Source organism: Lissotriton helveticus, chromosome 12 (genome assembly GCF_964261635.1).
Source record: "Lissotriton helveticus chromosome 12, aLisHel1.1, whole genome shotgun sequence".
NCBI classification, from domain to species: Eukaryota; Metazoa; Chordata; class Amphibia; order Caudata; family Salamandridae; genus Lissotriton; species Lissotriton helveticus.
In genome coordinates, this window is record NC_136073.1 from 875,290,958 (window position 1) to 875,311,309 (window position 20,352).

The following is a 20,352-nucleotide window of genomic DNA, read 5'->3' on the forward strand; positions in this document are numbered from 1 at the left end:
CTCTACCTTGGCCATTGTTGCCTCTGTAACCCCCTCTGAAGTAACCCTTAGAGGGAGAGGGTTGATTGTTGCCTTTATAGGTGGTGGTATCAGAGGAGGTATTCTTAGATCCTCTGCAGTAGGAGCGCCGAAAGGAACCACGTCCTGATGTGAATTGAAGGACTCCCATAGATTAACACTTTCTTGCCCTTCATTTTTTCCAGTGAGGAATCTGCCACATGGCTAATGAGGTTCTTGACAAGGCACCTAAATATATACCGTAATTAGGTGACATAGGTGGTGTGTGATCTGGTGAAAGCCTTTTAATACCCTTCATGAAGGAGTGAATTGTTGAAACACAAAATAAGGGGGCATCCCATAAACTTCAAATATAAAGAGTGATAACATTCCCTCTAGTATGAAAGGCAACAAATATCACTTTACTGATTGCTTAACAGCGCAGTTAATGTTGAGCCAGATGCATATTTATTCATGGAAATAGACCCAAAAAATTTGCTCCCATTAACCTAACCACTACATGGTAGTATGAAGACTACGCAAACCTAATCCTTTTCAGTGGACATACTGTACTATGCATCAGCAGGTGGAAAAGCACTAGTAACACCACCTGAAGATGCAGAGGTTTTCAATTCTTGCTCTAGAAGAACCACCCCAGAAGTAGGAACTTTATGGCAGAAATCAGTTGCTCTCAATGTGACTAGCGTATGAAAAATGTAACTGGAAGAAAAAAATAAGCTCACAATGGAATTGATGACAAGATTTATTGTAGTTATGGACACAACTTTTTACACCCATTACAAGGATAGGTTTCTACTTAACAAAAACTTCCACAGACCATTCAAATACTTGTCATTTATTTAACAGAAATATAAAAAAAGTTAAACCAACAAAAGCGGACATTAAAATACATTTATTACACCATTGACGGAAGAACATTATTCAGATGAAGTCTTCTTGCAGACTGAAAAAAAGAAAAAGTAGTGTTAGTTAAACATTACAACACATGCATTAAAAACATTGTTCCATTTAAAAACCAGAGAAAGCCAGTGAAAATGTATATTTTAGTAGGTGTGCAGAAAATATGCAATACTCCCGAATTTTCAATGATTAATTATTCACTATATAATGCTACCTCTCCCTAAAGAATCTGGTTACCCCCAACTAGAGTCAGTCTGAGTCCTAACTGGTTGTGGATCCCACCATATTCCATCCCCTCTAAAAAGAAATGAAGTCCAGTTGCAGGTTATGTATTCGAATTCGTATTAAAAATGTGAAAACCTGGTACAAAAAAAAGACCTATAAACTGAACAAGTTTGACTGATTGCTCCATTTACAGCAAATTACTGCCAAAATCATTAGGGACAGATACACTATGGACCTCTTATCGCTTAGTGCAGGAGCAGATGTAAGCAGTTGTGGAGCTGCAGGATGACGCTTCATACCAGTCAAAGAATTGGCAAACTGCTGGCTCTATAAATATGGTGTGAACAGACAAAAGGAAGGGTGAAAATCCAACCTATATCAGACAAGGACTTATTTCCTAATGCAATGATTCACTTAAGCTGATGAGGTTTGCTGGAAAAACCTTCAAGATTGAAAATAAATAAAAATAAAGGAAACACCTAGGGCAATGCATTGGCGACTTAAGCGGATACTCCAAACGAGTGAAAAGTCTTACTGATTTTTAGTGCAATTAATTTGAGTTAATCAACTAACTATTTTGGCATGTCCAAGATTGACACATTTTGAATCGTATTAGTTTTAAAAGTGTTTTTATAATTATCAGAAACCACAAGACCAAGAACACCACAAGACAAAGCAACTCAATGTATCAATCTCTTGAGATCTACAAGTTTATACTTTGTATTATCAACATGGTTACTACTATTGCAAGCCACCAGATACCAGAATTTCTTAAATGGTCCACAGAGTGTTTTTTCTTTTTGTCATGGAAGATTTCTGCTACACCGCCTTGGAAAGGATTACATTCCAAGCTATTCATGCCTGGGTTATGCAGATCCCCCTCAGAAGACAAGGTATAAATACCATGTTTGCATTCACTCTAAGCGACAATCAAGACATCCCCAGGAAAGAAACAGCCCTCATGCTAGTACACCGATTGAGGACAACATGGTCCAGTCCTTTGATGATCTTTGGGAATTGAAACTCCTGCTTGCTCCACGCTGGGATTTATAGACCAATTTCCTCCACACTATTCCAGACTTGAATGGTCACCCAGGCCATTGGGCCAACGAGCAGTTCCGCTGGAAACCTGCATACCTGGCCAGCTCTAAAAGCAGAAACCTTATACTGAAGGACACTAAACATCCCATTGAGCCAACCACAGCAGCTGCAAGACAAACTATGCTGTTAAGAATAGTCTCTGGATTATACCTAGAACAAAAATGGACCCTGCTAGAGTTACCAGTAAAGCAAACTTAGTATGTTCCTGCATGCATTGTTCCCTCGTGGTGATGAGGTTATGATTCTCCCAATGCTGAACTCCTTATTTGCAATTCTCACCAAGCATGTGCTTTACCGCTATAGCCTCGCTCCTCTATCTGCCCCAAAAACACATATAGACCCATCATACATGTGCTGGGATCACAAAGAAAAATATTGAAAAGAAAAATGCAGTCTATTGTGTGCTAGGTTTGCTGAGGCACAGCAGTTATGGGAGCCTGCAGTGCCCAGGCACTCAAAAGGAATGAAATGAATGGCCCGATCCATCACACAAACTTAAGGAAACCAGGCTTTTTGCAGGTTACCACTTCACCTTTTTGTGCCCAATTTGGCTTATAGATACTGTTGTAATGACTGAAATGCCCCAATCCCAGCTAAATACAGACTGTGCCTGAGCTCTAACCCTTCAAAAAGTTGGCTGTGTAATTGGCTAAGGAGCTATTGGTGTATCCTTTCTTGCAAGTCTAGTATCAACTACTTCTATATGGGACTAAAAGTAGGATCAACAAGGTATCAAAAGATTCAGTGCATTAAAAAAAGATTCAACCATCAAATTGGATATGGTCAGTGGTGAGAAAAGTTGCCACTTTAGTTGGCCAAGATTTCCAGTGTCCGTTTACAAACATACATGGGGTCTGTCCTGCAGACAGTTTTCGGCCCTCTTGGGTATACATGCCAACAACTTCCAGGAAAAGTAACAATAGATGCCTGTATGGGAGAGGAGTCAACTATCAGGAAAAGAGGCGAAGTAGCCGTTGAAGGGCAAATGGTCAACATGTGAGAGGGCTGCTCTATTGTTTAGAAACACAGCCTGGCACTGGGAACTGGGATGGGAAAGCCAGTTGTCAAACCAATTTTCATCCGGGTGATTAGCCACCTTGGTAGCCACACCACTGGACTTCGGAGCTCTGGATGCAGACTGGTTACCAAGTAGCCAATTGGTTACCAACCATATTTACCCTAATAGGGAATGGGAGCACCTTACAATGCGTTTTTAGGACACCAAAACAAGGAGTGGCGACGCCTGAACCTGTATAAAGAAGCAGAGTCAAATGTGACTTCCAGATTATGCACAGAATCAACTGGGCATGGTGGTGCATCCAATTGTTGGCCACCAATCATTCGAGCCAAAGAGATTCAGTAGAATGTGCTGTCCAAAAGCCACATTGTGTGGATCCAAAACATTTACAACAAGATCATGAGAAAGACTGGAGTTACTGTGAGATTGACATCTTAGTTAGTGCAAGCAGTAAAGAAATAGGCCTTTAATATGCAAAGTTCGAAAGGATTAGATTTCTTTAAAATGGGAATTACTACAGCAGGTTTCCATAATGCTGGGATTCAAGCAGATTTGATTAATCTAGTACAGAAAAAGAAAAGGGATTATAGAAGCACCAGATTTTAAAAAGTGGGAGTCCTGAAGAACATAGCAATAACCGCTTCTGTGTAACTTGATTGGTGGTAGTTGGACAAGTTGGGATGGTCCGCCCCTTAAGAGAATTTGTCAGCATGGGGACAGTTGCCTCAAAAAAAAAAAATCAGTAAATTGACGAGATCTTATCCTTAAAATGGCAAGTCAATCACACATGACTTGAGAACACCGGATTGAGGATGTATTCGAAGTAGGGCAGTCATTGATTGGGCAATCTTAAATACAGTCTTGCTTAAGTGTTTTGGGGACTCACTATTGGATGCATAAACAAAATATTTAGATTGCCTAATGTCCTTGCAATATAATTTTCTTTATAATTAATCCACAATATAATTCCCCACAGACTAGATTTCCTAGTTTGTCTATAGCCATTAGCGAAAGGCACATTATCCGTTCCAGTTGGCGTCTGCCATTTTAAAGCTAGTAGGTGGTGGTAGTGGTGAACCAAGGAGCCACATTCCACTCGCCCATTAGTAGGATTACATTTCATGGGGACGAACGGTATACTGAATAATCCACGATTGAAATACGTTAGTACCGTATTTTCTGGCGTTTAAGATGGACCCCCCCCCCCTACTTTTCTTGTTAAAATATAGGGTTTGGGCTATACTCGCCGTATAAGACTACCCCTCTTCCAACGCACATCAAATACGGTATTTATTTACCGGTATTTATTTTACAGTGTGCGTTTTTATATAGCGCGGACTTGACCCGAAGGTGTCGGAGCCTTTAATCAGAGTGGCATTGATCAGTGCGGCAGCGCCTGTTATCAGAGCACGCCCGTGCGGGCCTGGCAGCGGGCGATCTGCTCGTCCCCTAACCAGGGAGCCAAGACTCCAGTGCTTGCTCTGCCGTGCTCCACATCGCAGCCAAAGCTACCCAGGGGCCGCCAGCCCAGCCAACCTTTTACTGCGTTTGCCCAGGACTATGGGCCGTGCATAACTTTGCTTCTGCGATTCACGTCAGTAATGGCCAGTGTCCCCCAAAGTCTCAGAAGCACCATGGGCGTCACTCAGCACACAAAGTCCGCCTCACTTCTCACCGCTTATGGCGCAGCAGTCCAGGCACTGTAGTACCTTCTACAGGGGCCACCTTCAGTAGCAACTGACCCCTGCCATCGATCTATGGGTGCAGCTCCTCACAATGTTAAGTTGCATGAGACGACACCTGGCGTATAAGACGACCCCCCGACTTTCGAGAAGATTTTCATGGGTTAAAAAGTAGTCTTATACGCCGGAAAAACGGTAATCATTTCAGAGAGAAAGAAGTGGATTCCAAGATAGAGAATTCAGCTTTTTCCTTTCATCTTATACCAAGGTCTAGTAGGGCCAATTCTAGTCGTTTGACTACCAACATATCACCTTAATTGTGTAAGGGATCGTCAGATGATCCAACCAGAGAATAGAAAATGGTCAGATGCTATCTATGAGCACATCACGCTGTTAAGCGAAATGGTTACTATACCGTGGAAAGTTGTTGTGCATGTCTTGAAGTCGAATTGTTTCAAGCGCTGTGCCTCATTCTGACATCTATTGGTTGAGCCCGGAATTGAATTCCTACCTTTTCCCAGATAGGTACCACCACCTCTATTACCAGATTGTGTTGGGTCTCTCCACTAGTAATGTCAGAAGTAACCACTGTGTGGTCACTATCTTCTGACTTTCTTTCCCCTTTGGTAACTTGCTCTTCCAGTTTTTTTCTCTTGCTCCTTTGGCCTCCCGGGTATGAATTACACATTAATGGAGAAGACTTGTTGCATGTGAGCCCAGAAACTGCAAGCTGCAAACCTTTTGCAGCATGAATCCTTCATTCATATGCCGTTTATTAATTTTACTGTGGTATTCTCTTAACAATGGGGGATGGATTTAAAGTCCATGCAAGTGTGTTTCGTGAAAGAGTTTGAAGGAGCATGTTGCTACCTTGCTTATGTCCTGCAACAAGACGAACTGAACGTGTTGCTCCCCCCCTTGTGGAAGGAGCCTGCGGCCTCTCCTGCACTGGTAAACCTGCTTTCTTGCAAAGTCTGTATTACTAGTGCTAATCATTCCTAGTGAACCCCTGCTAGCTGCTGCAAAGGACAAGAAGAACTGCGTTCAGTTCAGGATTGTTTTTTGTTTATGGTAAGTAGTACATTACTATCGTCGTTACATCTATGATTTGTGCTGGAACAATTGGTGTCTTTGGGTGTTGGGAAAAAACACTGGTAGGTGGAAGGACTGATGAACATTCAAGACCTTGGAGCGAATGTTGGTTTGCTCTCTTCACCACCCTGTCGTAAATTTAAAGGTAGGATTTCGCTATGGCCTGAGCTTGCAGATCATGGACTTTACACAGCGAGGTGATCGCCAATATGAATAAAGTCTTTATTATTAGGTACGCAAGATGCATGGGTTCAGAGGAGTACCAGATTTTAGTTGTACGTGGGTGAGGGTACTGCTCAAGGTGGAGCTATTCTCTCCATCTAGGAAATGAGGTAAAGGGGCTTCTACCCAATTTTCTCTTAGTTTAAGGGACCATGGCTGCAAAGTGCACCTTAACAGATACCCAGGCTGGGTATTATTTCGCACCACCAGGATAAATATAATTGGGGTGAAGTGTATGCTAGTATCCTAGATCAGTTTATTTATAGGGGATTCCCAATTGACCAGTAGTGTGGGTACCTGGACGCAAACTCTTGGCTTTTCGCAATTTCTGGTGTTGTAATCAAGTCTTGCACCACTTTTGAAACAAATTCGAGCAGTTGTGGCGTTTGTCTGGATGTTTTTCCCCCTTGTGTGAGAAAGGCCTTCAGCGCCAGGAAAACACCCCTCTGTCCCAACACATGTACTTTACGTCTTCTGTAGGGCTCCAAGCCCCACCAAGGTCGTATCCATTGGAATGGTCACTGTTCGAGTTGGTGTCTTGAATAGTCTCCCTATTGGTACGTTTAATAATTTCCACTATTTAATAGTCTTTTACACTACCCATGTGACAACCACTAGATCATCCAAAACTGTTGCTGGCGACCATTAAGCCACTCCTGTATGGGATGTTGGACCAGTGGTATTGCAAGATGCCATTATGTCCTCTAGGTTTATTACTGTGCTCCCTGTCAGAGACAGGGAATCATGTAAAATCTGGGATGTGGGACTAGTGGTATGCAGGATGCCATTACGATATATAGTTTCATTACTCGCCTCCTCATCAGAGACTGTCACTTCTGGTAGAGGAGAATATGGTCTTCCAGTGTAAGGGCTCTTTTGTATACCAGGGTTGCCTGTGCCTCACTAGAGGCAAATTTGGTGTCGATGATTTTTCCATATTCATAGAGAACCTCAGTTTGTGCAATGCAAGTATGATCAGATTTACCTTTACTAGCCAGTCATCTAGGCAGGGGTATATATGAAACTCTCGACGTAAGTGGGGAGCCATCACTGCCAGGCACTCTGAATACACTGGGGGCAGACTATCCCAAACGGCAATCCCCTGGTTTGGTAAAAAACGTGGTCTATGATGAACCTCGGGAACGATTTGTGCTGGTGATTAAGGGAGCTGTGCAGGTAGGATTCCTTTAATCCACCTTGGTTATAAAGTCTATTTAACAGCGGTAGGACCTACTGCAGCATAGTAATCTTGAAGCACCGTCTCTGTACTTTTTCAGTTCGAGTAACTTTGGTACTGTAAAGGGCTTCTCCCTACTCTCCCAAACCCGGTCGTATGTTGGTGAAAGATGGCCATTTTTGTTGTGGCCTGTTTCTTCGCTAGGCCATGGGATTGTTCAGTCTTCGGCCCTGTAGCGAGCTTTTGAATTGGTACACAATTTTAAGTCTTCAACCCGAAGGGTATGTTGATCGGCTTCAAGTTGACTGTTTTGACCCTGTGACAACAGTTTGTTTGGCTGGAATAAGAGCAGAGTGATTGATTACCTAGTCCATACCCATATTTTGGGCATCAATGGTTTAGGTCTTGTTTTCATGAAGTGAACAGACTTTTTCCATTTTATCAGAAAAAGCTGGTGACCTTTCTTGCACTCCAAAACGCACGTGCATGAGCAAACATGGTCGCATTCTTAAAGATTTAATAGAGAATTCTAGACCCAACCACTAGATGGCCAAATGCACACCATGCGACTCTAGAAAAGGTTCACGCCTCTTTTTTGCCGACCAATAAACAAAATACTACTACTTTTGTCAGAGTTCAGAGCTAACTAAGATGTCAGAGCTAACTAAGATGTGCCCAGACACTAAAGCCCTCGAGAACGTACCAAGGATATTAAAAAGTGTCAGGTGGAGTGGTATTGTGTAAGCAACGCATCGAGAACATGGACCCACAGCTTCATGCACGTAAATACCTCAAGTTGTAACTTTACGCATTCTCATTCATCCCCATCATCTCCGGAGGCATCTCCCCTGTGAAGGAAATGTAAAGTTAGTGAATACCAGAACCAGCAAACAGTCATGCAAAAAGCGCAGTTTGTTTGAACTAATGAATGCAACAGATTTGCAAAGAGCTGAATGGCAGCGATTTTTTTTTTGGGGTAAGCTGTGCGACATACTTCACACTCGTCTCTGAATCACATATCTTTCGATTTTGTTGATTTTCAAAGAGTTGAACAAAAAGTTGGCCTAACGGCTAGGGCGCTCGACCTCGGACCTGGGTTCGACGCCAAAACCTCCTGTGATTCTGGGCAAATCCCTTAATCTCCCCGTGCCTAAAATGAAAGTGTGTCCTCATGTAACCTAATTGTTTTTCTACGTTAATGGTCATTAGAAGTTGGAGCAGTAAAGGAGGGACAGTTCATAGTCCTAAAAGCAGGTGGGCTCCATTCTTAAGCAAGCATCACATTGGTAAACGATTTATGCAAAAAGCTATAAAATGTAAATTGTTCTGACCTATCCGAGACCAGGGTCCAGTAAAAGTAAACATTCTCATGAAATGCTATTTTCTGTTAAATTAACTATGCTCATAGTAGCTATACCCGTAAGGAAGAAGTATTCCTTTACATCAAGCTGTATGGTCTAGATCAGTGTTTCCCAAACTTCATAAGTGACAATCGTAATCTAGCAGAGGGACCTATGAACTGTAATCAGAGCTGCTTGAAAACTAAATACCTGTTAGTAACTCGTGTTTTTCCCCCAGTCATTTATTATCCTGATGCTGCTAAAAAGATTTATTTGGGTTGAAATACATTTGTAATGTTAAAGTCAGTGCTAGCCACTGTGTTATGTTCTGAATCCTGAGTTTGTGCTTTTCCAGACCAAGTACTCTTTAAAAATACCAACCAGTATGCATGACATGTGAATACTGCACCTTGTATAGTCCCTTTTACCTTATGTAACATTTTCTAGACACTGATTTACATGTATGATTCATTGTCTATATGTGTGCTCTGACATCCTACAATGGTAAGAGATGCTATAAAACAAAAGAAATACATGTGACAGAGGGGCTATTCCTTCAATATAAAATACTAAGGCCCAGTGTACGACCCGTTTTTATGTGTGCAAATGGGTTTGCTAACCCGTTTGCGCATGCAAAAACCTATTGGGCCATGTACATAGCCTATTTCGCGAGTCGCAATTTTGCGACTCGCTAAATAGGTTTTAGGGGCATTCCCTTCCAAATAGCAAGTCTCAAAACCATGTACAAATGTTTTGTGACTGCAATTGCGGTCGCAAAAACCTCACAATTACCATCTACTTTAAGTAGATCGTAATGCATTCGCAAATGGGAAGGGATCCCCAGGGGACCCCTTCCCATTTGCAAATGCATGCTCAATTATTTTTTAAGGGCAGGCAGTGGTCCCAGGGACCACTGCCTGCCCTTTAAAAATTACACTAAAACGTTTCATTTTTTTTTTTTTTTTATTGCATGGAAAACGGGCGGCTTTATTTTTTTTAACTGCTTTACTTAAAAGCAGTCCCAGGCATGGTTGTCTGCTGAGCCCAGCAGGCCACCATCCCTGGTAGGGCTGGCATTTCCAATGGGCTCACAAATTGCGAGGCTCATTGATATTAATGAGCCTCACAATTTACGACCCCATTGGGAATCCCAAACAGTGTTAAACAGACTGTTATACATTTCATTTAGCGACTTGCAATTTGCTACTCGCAATGGGTCGCCAATTGCGAGGCGCTAAATGAAATGGTCGTACATCTGGCCCCAAAATGCTTAGTTCTTGGAGTATTTGTTTTGTGTGCACACGTGTTTTTTTTCTTCGAATTACTGTTTTAATATTTGAAATTTGACTCACACAAATTGCTTGGGGGTCCCCGGCTTCCAGTGGTGACTCAATGAGTCAAAAGTTTGGGAACCACTGGTCTAGATTATACTGTCCTTCAAAAGGTAGTTTAGTTGTGGGCAAACTGGTATGTCACCGTTCGACAACTGAATACGATCCTGGCCTATGATTGTATTATTGGACATAAAGTAAGGCACTCAGTCAACTATTTGACGTCAATTTGATCATGAGGTAAAATGCTTGATATTTTTTAGGCTAACGGCTGCTACTTAATAATAAAAAAAAAAAATCAGCAGTTGATTCGAGGCCTAATTAACTGCGACAACCAGAAGCCATATTTAAATTCCTCAGCAAATGCCACAGGGTGGCATCTTGCAAACTGCTCCAATAAGGACCATCAGTATGTTGTGCCATACCTCACAGCAGAGACCTATTTATGAAATACATTTCCAATGTAATTTGTTAAATATAAAAAAAAAAAAAAAAAAAAAGAAGGGGGAGCATCCACATCATGGAAATGCTGTGCAGCTTTAGCATACGCCCCTCCCCCCCAGTCTTATATTAGCACTCCACTGTAACCTCGAAGATTTAGATTCGGCCAGTGGTGAAATCTGCAGAGAAATCCAAACAGGATCTCCAATTACATGGGTGACAATTGCAGATATACTGCGACCTAAAAAACAAATATGTAGAGCCAGGCCAGTCAGAATGAGATCGCTTCACATGAATGATCCCATTACTTGTTAGTTAATATTGTGAGGGGTTAAAATAGTCCTACTGTGAGCAGAAGGGAAATGCGGCAGTGCCATCCTTCTAGTGATTAAGGTGGTCATCCCAAAACCAATCATCCATTTATTTTAACTTTCTCCGGGTCCTTCATAACAGATAACTTTCCACAAACATGGCCAGAATCTTCACAAATCTAATGTCCTTTTATGCTCTATTATAGGGATTTCTGAAAGTGGCATCTTGAGATCCAAACTGTATTTGAATGCTTTTGACAGTCTCACCCAGATGCATTTAGCAGTCTATTGTAGAAAGACCTATTTGGGCCAATATCAATATCTGGCGGGGTGTGGGTTGACCCTTTAAGGGCTTGGCCATCTTACTCCTTTTGCAATGGCTTTCTCACTCTTATTTATCCTCTGCTGGTACATAGATTCTTTATGATCCTTTAGAATAGAGGACCAGTATCTTTCCACTTACTAAATTCAGGGAAACATTTATTTTATTTTCAGCACACCAAGGGATGCAGGTTCTTCCTCTTGCATGTCTGCTCCATTCCTGCTGTGCTGCTTAGTTAAACAAGTAGTATCACGGTTTATTTTCACATGGGATTTTAATCTCGCATGAGTAAGAGTCACTAAAAACAGTCATCTATGCTGTTTTACTACAGTGGCAACTTCAGTACAGGGCGTAGGTGATCTCCAGTCTGCTGCAAGGGTAACCAAACACCCATTCATGCACATTCTCACTGTGGTGTGGAGCTAGACTCTGCTTTGGTGCCCTCAAATCCTTTTGGCTTGCATCAGCTCCATGTAATTTTGGGATTAGTTGATATTCCCAGGCCATGCAGCAAGCAGATCCATTTCTGTAGCGACTAACAGTTTATCTGCAGTTTGTTTCACTTTCTGCTGCGATTACTCCGACTCTGAAGTTTTGTTCCCAGTAACTCGTACAATATCTAAGAAACTGCCACGCTCAAAGCTATAACATCTCAATGAGACCCAACTGCTTTCTGTATAGTTGGCCAACTACGACTTAACTAAAGGGGCATCAGACTGAAGAAATTATGGAGTATCTACTTCAGGTCTAGACAAAGGCCTTTCGTGCATCTATATAAAACTAGGGCCACAGACGTAGCTCTACCATGGAGGCAGAAGATTACATCTCCAGAGGACCGCCAGTAATGAATGCAAGGTGTCTACAAAGGATAAATGGGCAGTTCAATGGCTATCTTACGCAATAATTAGGAGACTGGAATAACATTCAATGGAACCTGTAACTACCATCAAATAGCATAAACAAACCACAATGTGTGTCTTGCATAGGAGTCTTAGCCAAGTCTGAATGTATTAAACCATCTACAATATTCTAGGAGACCGGACCTTATAGGAGACCCTTGTAGAGACCATCCCGTGAATTAGAAGCTCACCCAACCCCCTCCACTCTATAACTATATACCCAACATGACCTTTCACAAGAGGGCTCTCCATTTGTTGCTTCTACCCAATACAAAGAAGGATTATAAAGTATTTTTTTAAACAATCAGTTATTCACAGCTACAAAGCAATTAACGCACATCTTTGGCTTAGAATTCAACATGTGCTTCACAGGTTACCAATACTCCATTACCTTATCTTACAGCTCCCTCCCTGAACCTCAATGCAGCAAGACCAAGACTACCTCAGACTGAACTGCCTCACAACACTGATAGGTCCTGGGTAGCAAGTCTCTAAAGGCAGTGATTATTAAACTTTTTCAACCCGGGGTTCCCTTGACCCACTGGCCATAGCCCGTTGCTCCCCACTGGTACTTTTTTGGGAGGACGGGGTGGATGTAAGCCCGGCCTCGGGAGTACTTGCATTTTCTCCCTGAAAACAATTGGGATGAAGCTAACAAAAAGGTATTATAATCATATATGCAGGGTGTTTCGTATTACTAAGTAAGGCGCCTCTAATAAAATATTCCTAGTTACACCATAACCCATGCCTTTTTTAGAGTACCCTCTCAAACTTTATCCCACTTAAATTGCTAGATAGCACCCCTATGAATGTAGGACCCATTGCCAAAGTGTTTGAGCTTGAAGAATATTTGCATGCACTTCCATTTCTACCCATGGCATACATGCCAACACCTGTCTCAGCAGGTTGGCTCACGATTTTTTAAACTACATGCTGCTTTTTAGCTGTCTCCTTCTTAAAACTGCCTCCAAATCACTGCAAGTAACACAAATTCCTGATTTTTCTCTTTAACATGCCTCTTTCTTGCTTCCAAATGTTGGCATTATGTCGTATATAGTGTTTTGCTTCCCTGTGCTCAAGGATAGAGCAGACCGGTCTAGAAGTGTGTGTGCTGAAAGAAATATGGACTGGAATGACCTATGATTCAAGCACAAATATCAATACTTAATACTTTGTGTTTAACAGACAGGACAACTGCACTTTCCTGAAATTTTGCATTGGTGTAAAATGCATTTGGAACAAAATTAAACTTTTGATTCCAAAGTAAGTCAGGCATCCTTTCTTACTTTAGGAGTGTTGGAACGTGGGGGTGCAGTAAAATATGGAGGCCATTTCCCTCGACAGGTCACTTACAAATAATCCACATCATGCGTTCAAGTCTAATTAGTTCAACTTAAGCAAACAGACCCAGCAACATTAAATGCATTAAAGTGCATGGTGCACGGATCCCCAGGCTAGGTTGGACGGATCCCCAGGTAGCCATGGTGCAGTTTGGGAACCACTGCTCTAGTCTTCCACCCCCACCAGAACCCACACACAGCTGTATCGGACTGTAAATCGGCTAGTCCAAGAACCTTTGAACAAGGGCAGACCACAGAGGTAAGTTCATCTCCCTCAACCTGTTTTCAGAATGTAATACAGGGTGACCATGTCCAGCTCCAATAGGATTGCCATCTGTATTGCAGCCAGCTGAAGGAGTCCGATGTGCTAATTTTTTGTGTGCAGAATTATGCTGTACAGATATCATCCAGAACCGGCAAGTGTGCGAGTGAGCACCAAAGATGCACTGCATCATTGCAATACATTTGGCCAACATTCTTGGTGCTGAATAGGAGGTAGCAACCATGAGCAAATAGTCATTTGAAATGTACCAACATTATGTACGTTCAAGTGGCCTTAAGTTAAGGAGCTGTACTCAAATGACAAAATGTTGAGGGAGATAACCTTTTACTTGGAAAAGGAATGGGTAACATTCAAAACAACAATTTGTTCATTAATACATTGTGTTCTAAGTGTTATAATTTGTGCAACAAAGTTTTGTGATTCTTTAATTTTTAGCAAAAATGTTTATGAATAATAGGACTGTTTTTAACCACATTAATTGACTCTAGAAATGTATCAGCAACAGTGAATAATAAATATATTTTGAATTTGGACATTGGGTTGTGTGTAACTTAACCTTTGTATATAAAAATTCATCCAAGTAGTTATGTAAATTTGGTAACCTGTGCAAATACTCAATACACACTAGTCCACCTGTCCCTACATTATATAGTGACTCCTAAGGACTCCGGCCTAAAAAGATTAGAAAAGGAAATTTGTTGTTTTGACTGAAGTTAAGGAGACTACAGGATACAGTCCATACCCTCACTGGTGTTTTATGACGGGGATTTTTTGGAAAGGGGGTGCAGAATCATTGGACTGTCACAGTTTAGCAGCGGAGGTGGGCTATCCCAAACCAATTCTACCTTGCCCGCTGCTGTGGTCTCTAAACCCTATGCTTGGAAAGGACTTCTGGCTTAGTCTCTTGTTACTGGTTTTCTCCAGCATGGCGTCAACCCAGAGGGCTGAAAAACACGATCCTTAACAAAAGGGAAACACTCTAGATGCTTTTCTTTCTGACGCAGCCCCCCACCCTTCTCCCTGTAGTATACAGGATGGTGCTTTGTAAGCTGTTCAATCTACTCCTAATGTTCCCATCATACCATGGAGAGACTAGAGTTGGTGATGCACCATTGTGTTGCTACCCCATTTGCAAAACGTTACCCAGCATCAGCGCTCTTTTAGATTTAACTGAAAGGGGTATGTCACATATGCCTTGCATACAGTGCACCACCACCAGACTGGTGCAACCGGACCCCAACACTTTTTTCTCTACCCCAACAGGGAATCCTGGTTTTCACTGGCTGCTTTTCTGCCGCACACCCAGTTATGCTTTTAAGCATGTGCAGAAGCTGTGTAGAGACAGGGGAGGAGCAGTGCTTGAGACTGGTGCAGGAGATGTTACACCATGCCCCGGTCTTCTGACATTAAGGACAGTTGGTTATCCCAGAGGATGCCTCCTCGATGGCCATCCTTTACTTCAACGGTGTCAGTGCCTGTCACCTGTAAAGGTGGATGACACAGGCTATGATCTTGCCTCTTTAGCAGAGTATTAAAGCTCAGTGTCTGAATCCATAGATTATTAAGTAATGTAAATTGTAAAGTAATGTAAATTGTAAAGTAATGTAAATTGATACTTGTATAGCGCACTACTCACCCGCAAGGGTCTCAAGGCGCTTGTACGAAAACCGCTGTGGAACCCATCCTGGCTTTCCCTGTGAGGTGTCCACTCCTGGGCACCCCCAAGGCGGAGGCCAGGCATCCGTAGCGTTGTGGGGGCCGTAGTAGAGATTAAGCAAGCTATTGCCCAGAGTTGCATAGTGGGACTCCATGATTGGAATAGGCACCGAGGCGAGAATTAGCAGGTCCGTGGAATTTTGAGCCCAAGACCCGCCGAAACGGGGAATTGAACCCTGGTCCCAGGCTAGACCTCTGCATCAGGGTCTGCCGCTCTAACCATTGAGCCACACTTCTCCAGTACTCTGTCCTTCAGTACTGTACCATCCAAAAGCCTTTTGGACATTCAATACTCCAGCATCATAGCAGGCGTGAACGTCCTCCGTAGAACAAAATATCCTCAGGGAATGGAAGTTCAAAATTGTTCAAGCCAAACCTCAGAGTGGTGCAGGGAATTTTGGGTATACAAACAACTATGGTGGACACCAACTTTTAGGTTAGCATTTTATCATTATTTTGAAGCCAACCACGGGTTAATGTAATCAGATAAGGGATGTCAATCTAATTTCTGAAAGTTACATATGCCACAGTTCATTGTTGGAAAAATGAATTTTGACACTAGTTCTCAGCTCAGTGCTTCAACTAAGTGTGCGGTTCAGTCAAGCCCTTAAAGTGACAACAAAAAAACATTTGACATCCTCTGGCAGACAAAAAGGCCTGTGCCCGATCACAATTATGTGCACTTCCAGCAGCCTTGACGATGTCCCTACTGTGGTTGAGAGCACGTCTGATGTTTTTAGGTACCCCTCACACACCAACAGGCCCCTTGGTGTCATGCTTCATCATCGGGGTCATCGTATCCCTCTACGGGATACGGCGTGCTGCGACCTGCGAATGCGCGGGAGCACTCTTATGGCTATGTGTGGTGTATAGTGAGGGGTGTTTTTATCATAGTGAGTGAGTGTAGTGGTGGGGTTGGGATAGTGAGTGGAAATTAAAAAGGACCTGACTCGTGGGTAGACTCAAAAACTTTAATGGTTCCCCGAGTTGGTACTATTAAAAAGATATAAGAGGAAAGGGCGTAGTATTATGTGCGCCGCCTCTTTGTGTGTGTCAACATGTTCCGATGTAAGAACATCTTCAGGACAGGGTTACACAAAATCCCCACCTTACTCACGTTTCTCTAATCTGTGTATATACAAAAAAGTGATATTTACAAGTGAAGGTCTATCATTGTACCTAAACTTTTAGCCGCTATTTTGCAGACTGTAAAAATAGGAGTTCATTGCTCCATGAGACCGTGTCTAACGTAGGGGTTACCCGGGCTTCCTTGCTGCGGGTCTATGAGGAGAATCCCTCTTCGCTGCCCCTTACGCCGGCTCTGTGTCATAATACTACGCCCTTTCCTCTTATATCTTTTTAATAGTACCAACTCGGGGAACCATTAAAGTTTTTGAGTCTACCCACGAGTCAGGTCCTTTAATTTCCACTCACTATCCCAACCCCACCACTACACACTCACTATATGATAAAAACACCCCTCACTATACACCACACATAGCCATAAGAGTGCTCCCGCGCATTCGCAGGTCGCAGCACGCCGTATCCCGTAGCGGGATACGATGACCCCGATGATGAAGCATGACACCAAGGGGCCTGTTGGTGTGTGAGGGGTACCTAAAAACATCAGACGTGCTCTCAACCACAGTAGGGACATCGTCAACCCATAATTTTATGGATTCTTCTTGTTTATAAACGTTACTTAGGGAGAACGAATCCATACACTCTCTCTCTCTCTCCTTCCTTTGTTTAAAAATTGCACTTCCAGCAGCCTTCACCCATGTTAGAGGGAAACCTATAGGTTACCAGTAGGTGTAGTTTTGCAGCTTGAAGACTTTCTGGATTCACTATGCTGTGCATTATTTTGCCATCTAGTGGTTGGGTCCGTCAACATGGTACCATTTGGTATCCTTAGTGACGTCTACACGCTTACTCCGGAAGCTCCCACCTTTGGTCGCAATCTTCGGATTCTTATTTCTTGCCTTGTGTTAGTTCTGTTTCTCCTGAAATCGTGTAGTCTTTTCTTCAGTTGTACTCCCTTTCCTCCCGTCATCAGGAAGGCGGGTTCGCTAGTGAATCCATAAAGCCTACAAACTGCAAAACTATAGCGACAGATGAGAAACTATACGTTTCGCAGCGTGAATCTTTCTGGATTCACTATGCTGTGCATTATTCCGCCATCTAGTGGTTGGGTGGTCTTGCCACTGAAAGTCTTGAGCGTCAGAGGACGTCGAGCCCTGGCAAGTTTGCTAGTCTTCCTCCCCTTGGGAGTAGCTATAGTAAAGCTCTTCCTCTCCAGGTTCAGTTGTGGTCGGCGGTTGAAAATCAGACGCACCGTTCAGCTTTGGCCGTGACTCGAAGGAATGCAGTAGAATTTTCTTTTCGTCGAAGTATCTCTTTCGTTGCAAGATGCATGCTTGCCATTTCGGCCTCGAGCCTTCACCTCTTTTCCATCTTTGCACATGTTCGACTACGAGGGTTTCTACTTCTTTTCGGGGTTGTCGACGTTTAAACCGCTTTCAGGCCTTCTTTTTTCGACGTCTAGGCCTTTTTTTCGTGGCTGCTCTTCTGCACTTTTCCTTTGTCTTGGGATTTCGCTGTCTGGGGGCCCTTTTCAAAGGAACCGACCGGCTGCTTGTCCTTGGGTGCAGTCGTCAACGTCTTGTGTTTCGGCGGCCCTGCTCCTTTCAATTACTAACTCGTTTCTGCGAGTATCAGGAGTGTTTGGGGTTCGACGACTTAATCCCTTATAAGTTCTTTTCGACCTCTATGACTATGGCGTACTCTGGTCCTTCGGCGAGGTTTTCTTCCTCTCCACTGGAGGCGTCCCCTGCATGTTGTAGTTTGCTCTTCTTTACCTCTCCCTTACTCTGAGGGTCTTCTGGATGAAAACTGCACAGTCCTCGCTTGATGGTGGAGCAGCAAACAGAGATAGAAACTGGGTGTTGGTCCTTTTGCACGTACTTGTGGTGGCAGCTTGCGCAGAATTCAAACAGATTTGTCCATCACCGCGCCCAGGGAGCCCCCTGTATGTGCATTCTCCATAGAAACGTTAAATTCTCTGATTTTCGCTCTTCTTTCATCGACTATGGTATTTGTCTTCATGTGTCTTGCCCAGTGATATTTGATGGTTTTTCGAGTTTGTCAATTCTTCGCTCTAAAGTTTTGGAGCTCCTTCACTGTTGATCCAGACACAATGGTGGAAAAAAGCATCTTTAGATGGAGACCAGTGGGCGCTTCTGGAGGAAGCGCGTTGACGTCACGAAGGACACCAAATGGTGGCATGTCAACCAAAAAAACTAAAATTCCAGACCCAACCACTAGATGGCGGAATGCACAGCATAGTGAATCCAGAAAGATTCACGCTGCAAAACTTAGTCAACTACTATAGCAAACACAGGGCTTCAGATCTAAGAAGCTCCTGTTGAGCAGTAGCATCACGATCAAACAAAAGACTGTTCGTCCATGGAGAAGTAGAGGATTTCTCTCCCCTGTGAAGCAGATAGCTACTTAATGGCTCTACAAAGGTTCATTACTCAAGATTTGTTGAATGGATAGGAGTTAAGAGGCAGAGGTTCAGACTATGGGGGAAAATAGACCTTAAATTAAATACCATCCAAAATTTTCTACACAAAGGCAGTGAGAGACAGGATTTCTGTTAGGCACCCAAATCATGGCAGCATATGGACATGGGAAAACAGATTCAAGCATTCCCATAAAAATTTACTGGATTGCAAAAGTTCATAAATGACAACAAACAACTTCGGACTACTTACAGTTTAATACCATCATCTTCAGCACTTAGATCAGCTTCCTTTTGCTTGGTTTGTTTCTGCATGTAAGACGAGGGAAAATAAATCAAAAGGTTTAGATGCAGATTTACATTTAATAACTGAATTCAATGACAAAAAGGATAAAATAGTCAGATGTCCGCATTATAGCAAACCTTTACGCAATGAGCTGCAAATCATGTTCTTTTAAAAATAAAATCGGGGGAAAAAAAAAAAAGGGGCACAGACCACCAAGGTGGTTTGAGAAAGCTATTGGCAAAGAGGCAATTACTACCTAAAGAGGCGCACGGGTAAACTTTCCATATGTTGTCCAGAATATTTTTCTTTTTAATTTGAAGATGTAACCGCTTCTCAATGTGTCAAAATGTTCATATCACTACTGCTACTCTAGACACAAAACTGCCACTGAAGACTCCTGCCATCAAGGCAGAGCGGTTATGCGATTTGCATGCATAGACTGAATCCTGGCATACTGCTCTACTGCTCACATGATCTCATGCAACGATGATCGTCGCACTAAACTGGCCTGTCTTAATTCAGGCAGGTGAGGCATTTTAGGTGAAATAAGCAGCAGATATTGGGTAGGCATCACAGAACATGGAAAAACACCTTCCATAACCCAGCACTGGGATATTCCTCGCTGCACTGAAGGACGCTTGGTTTTGCAAGAGCTTGTAAAATGCAGAGCCACAGCAGCGCAAAGACTTGAGTGATGGTCCAAACCACATGGACCAACATATAAAAGCAGTTTTCATGGATGGAATTGGGAGCGGTTGATGCAAATGGTCCAGGCTGAAAGGTAGGCAGGAGTCTTTGTCTCCATACATTGTGCAGTTTATTCAGGATGGTGTCAGTTCAGACCAGGCTGTAACTTGGCACACAGAAAAGCCAACAGTAGAACACAAGTGCATACTTGCACCAGAGGGGGAAGGAGGGAAAAACATAAGTATGTGTGCGGCACCACGGATAACACTGACCTGTATTACATGTGACAAACAAAACGCTGTATTCGAGTGGCTAATGCCAGAGATGGTGGCCTTGGCCTACCGCACCATGAATCAACTCTAAAGGCCTGAAGCCTCAACCCAGGCCTTAGTCTGGCTCAAAGCTTACATCACACTTACAAAGCAACCAACTAACAGA

General features: G+C 42.9%; 1 protein-coding gene across 2 annotated transcripts in view; it reads right to left on the reverse strand.

The window, feature by feature from the left end:
* Positions 1 to 742: 742 nt before the first annotated feature.
* The window catches only part of LOC144799483 (SURP and G-patch domain-containing protein 2-like), a 40,932-nt gene continuing 21,322 nt past the window's right edge, over positions 743 to 20,352 (reverse strand). For both annotated transcript variants that reach the window (XR_013603821.1, XM_078670814.1), the window contains 3 exons: positions 19,195 to 19,250; positions 8,226 to 8,283; positions 743 to 961 (listed from right to left, as the gene is read on the reverse strand). Coding sequence is in view for 1 of the 2 variants with exons in the window: in XM_078670814.1 (XP_078526940.1) it covers positions 8,250 to 8,283; positions 19,195 to 19,250 (90 nt within the window). In the remaining variant the exon portion in view is untranslated. The remainder of the gene's footprint in view (positions 962 to 8,225; positions 8,284 to 19,194; positions 19,251 to 20,352) is intronic.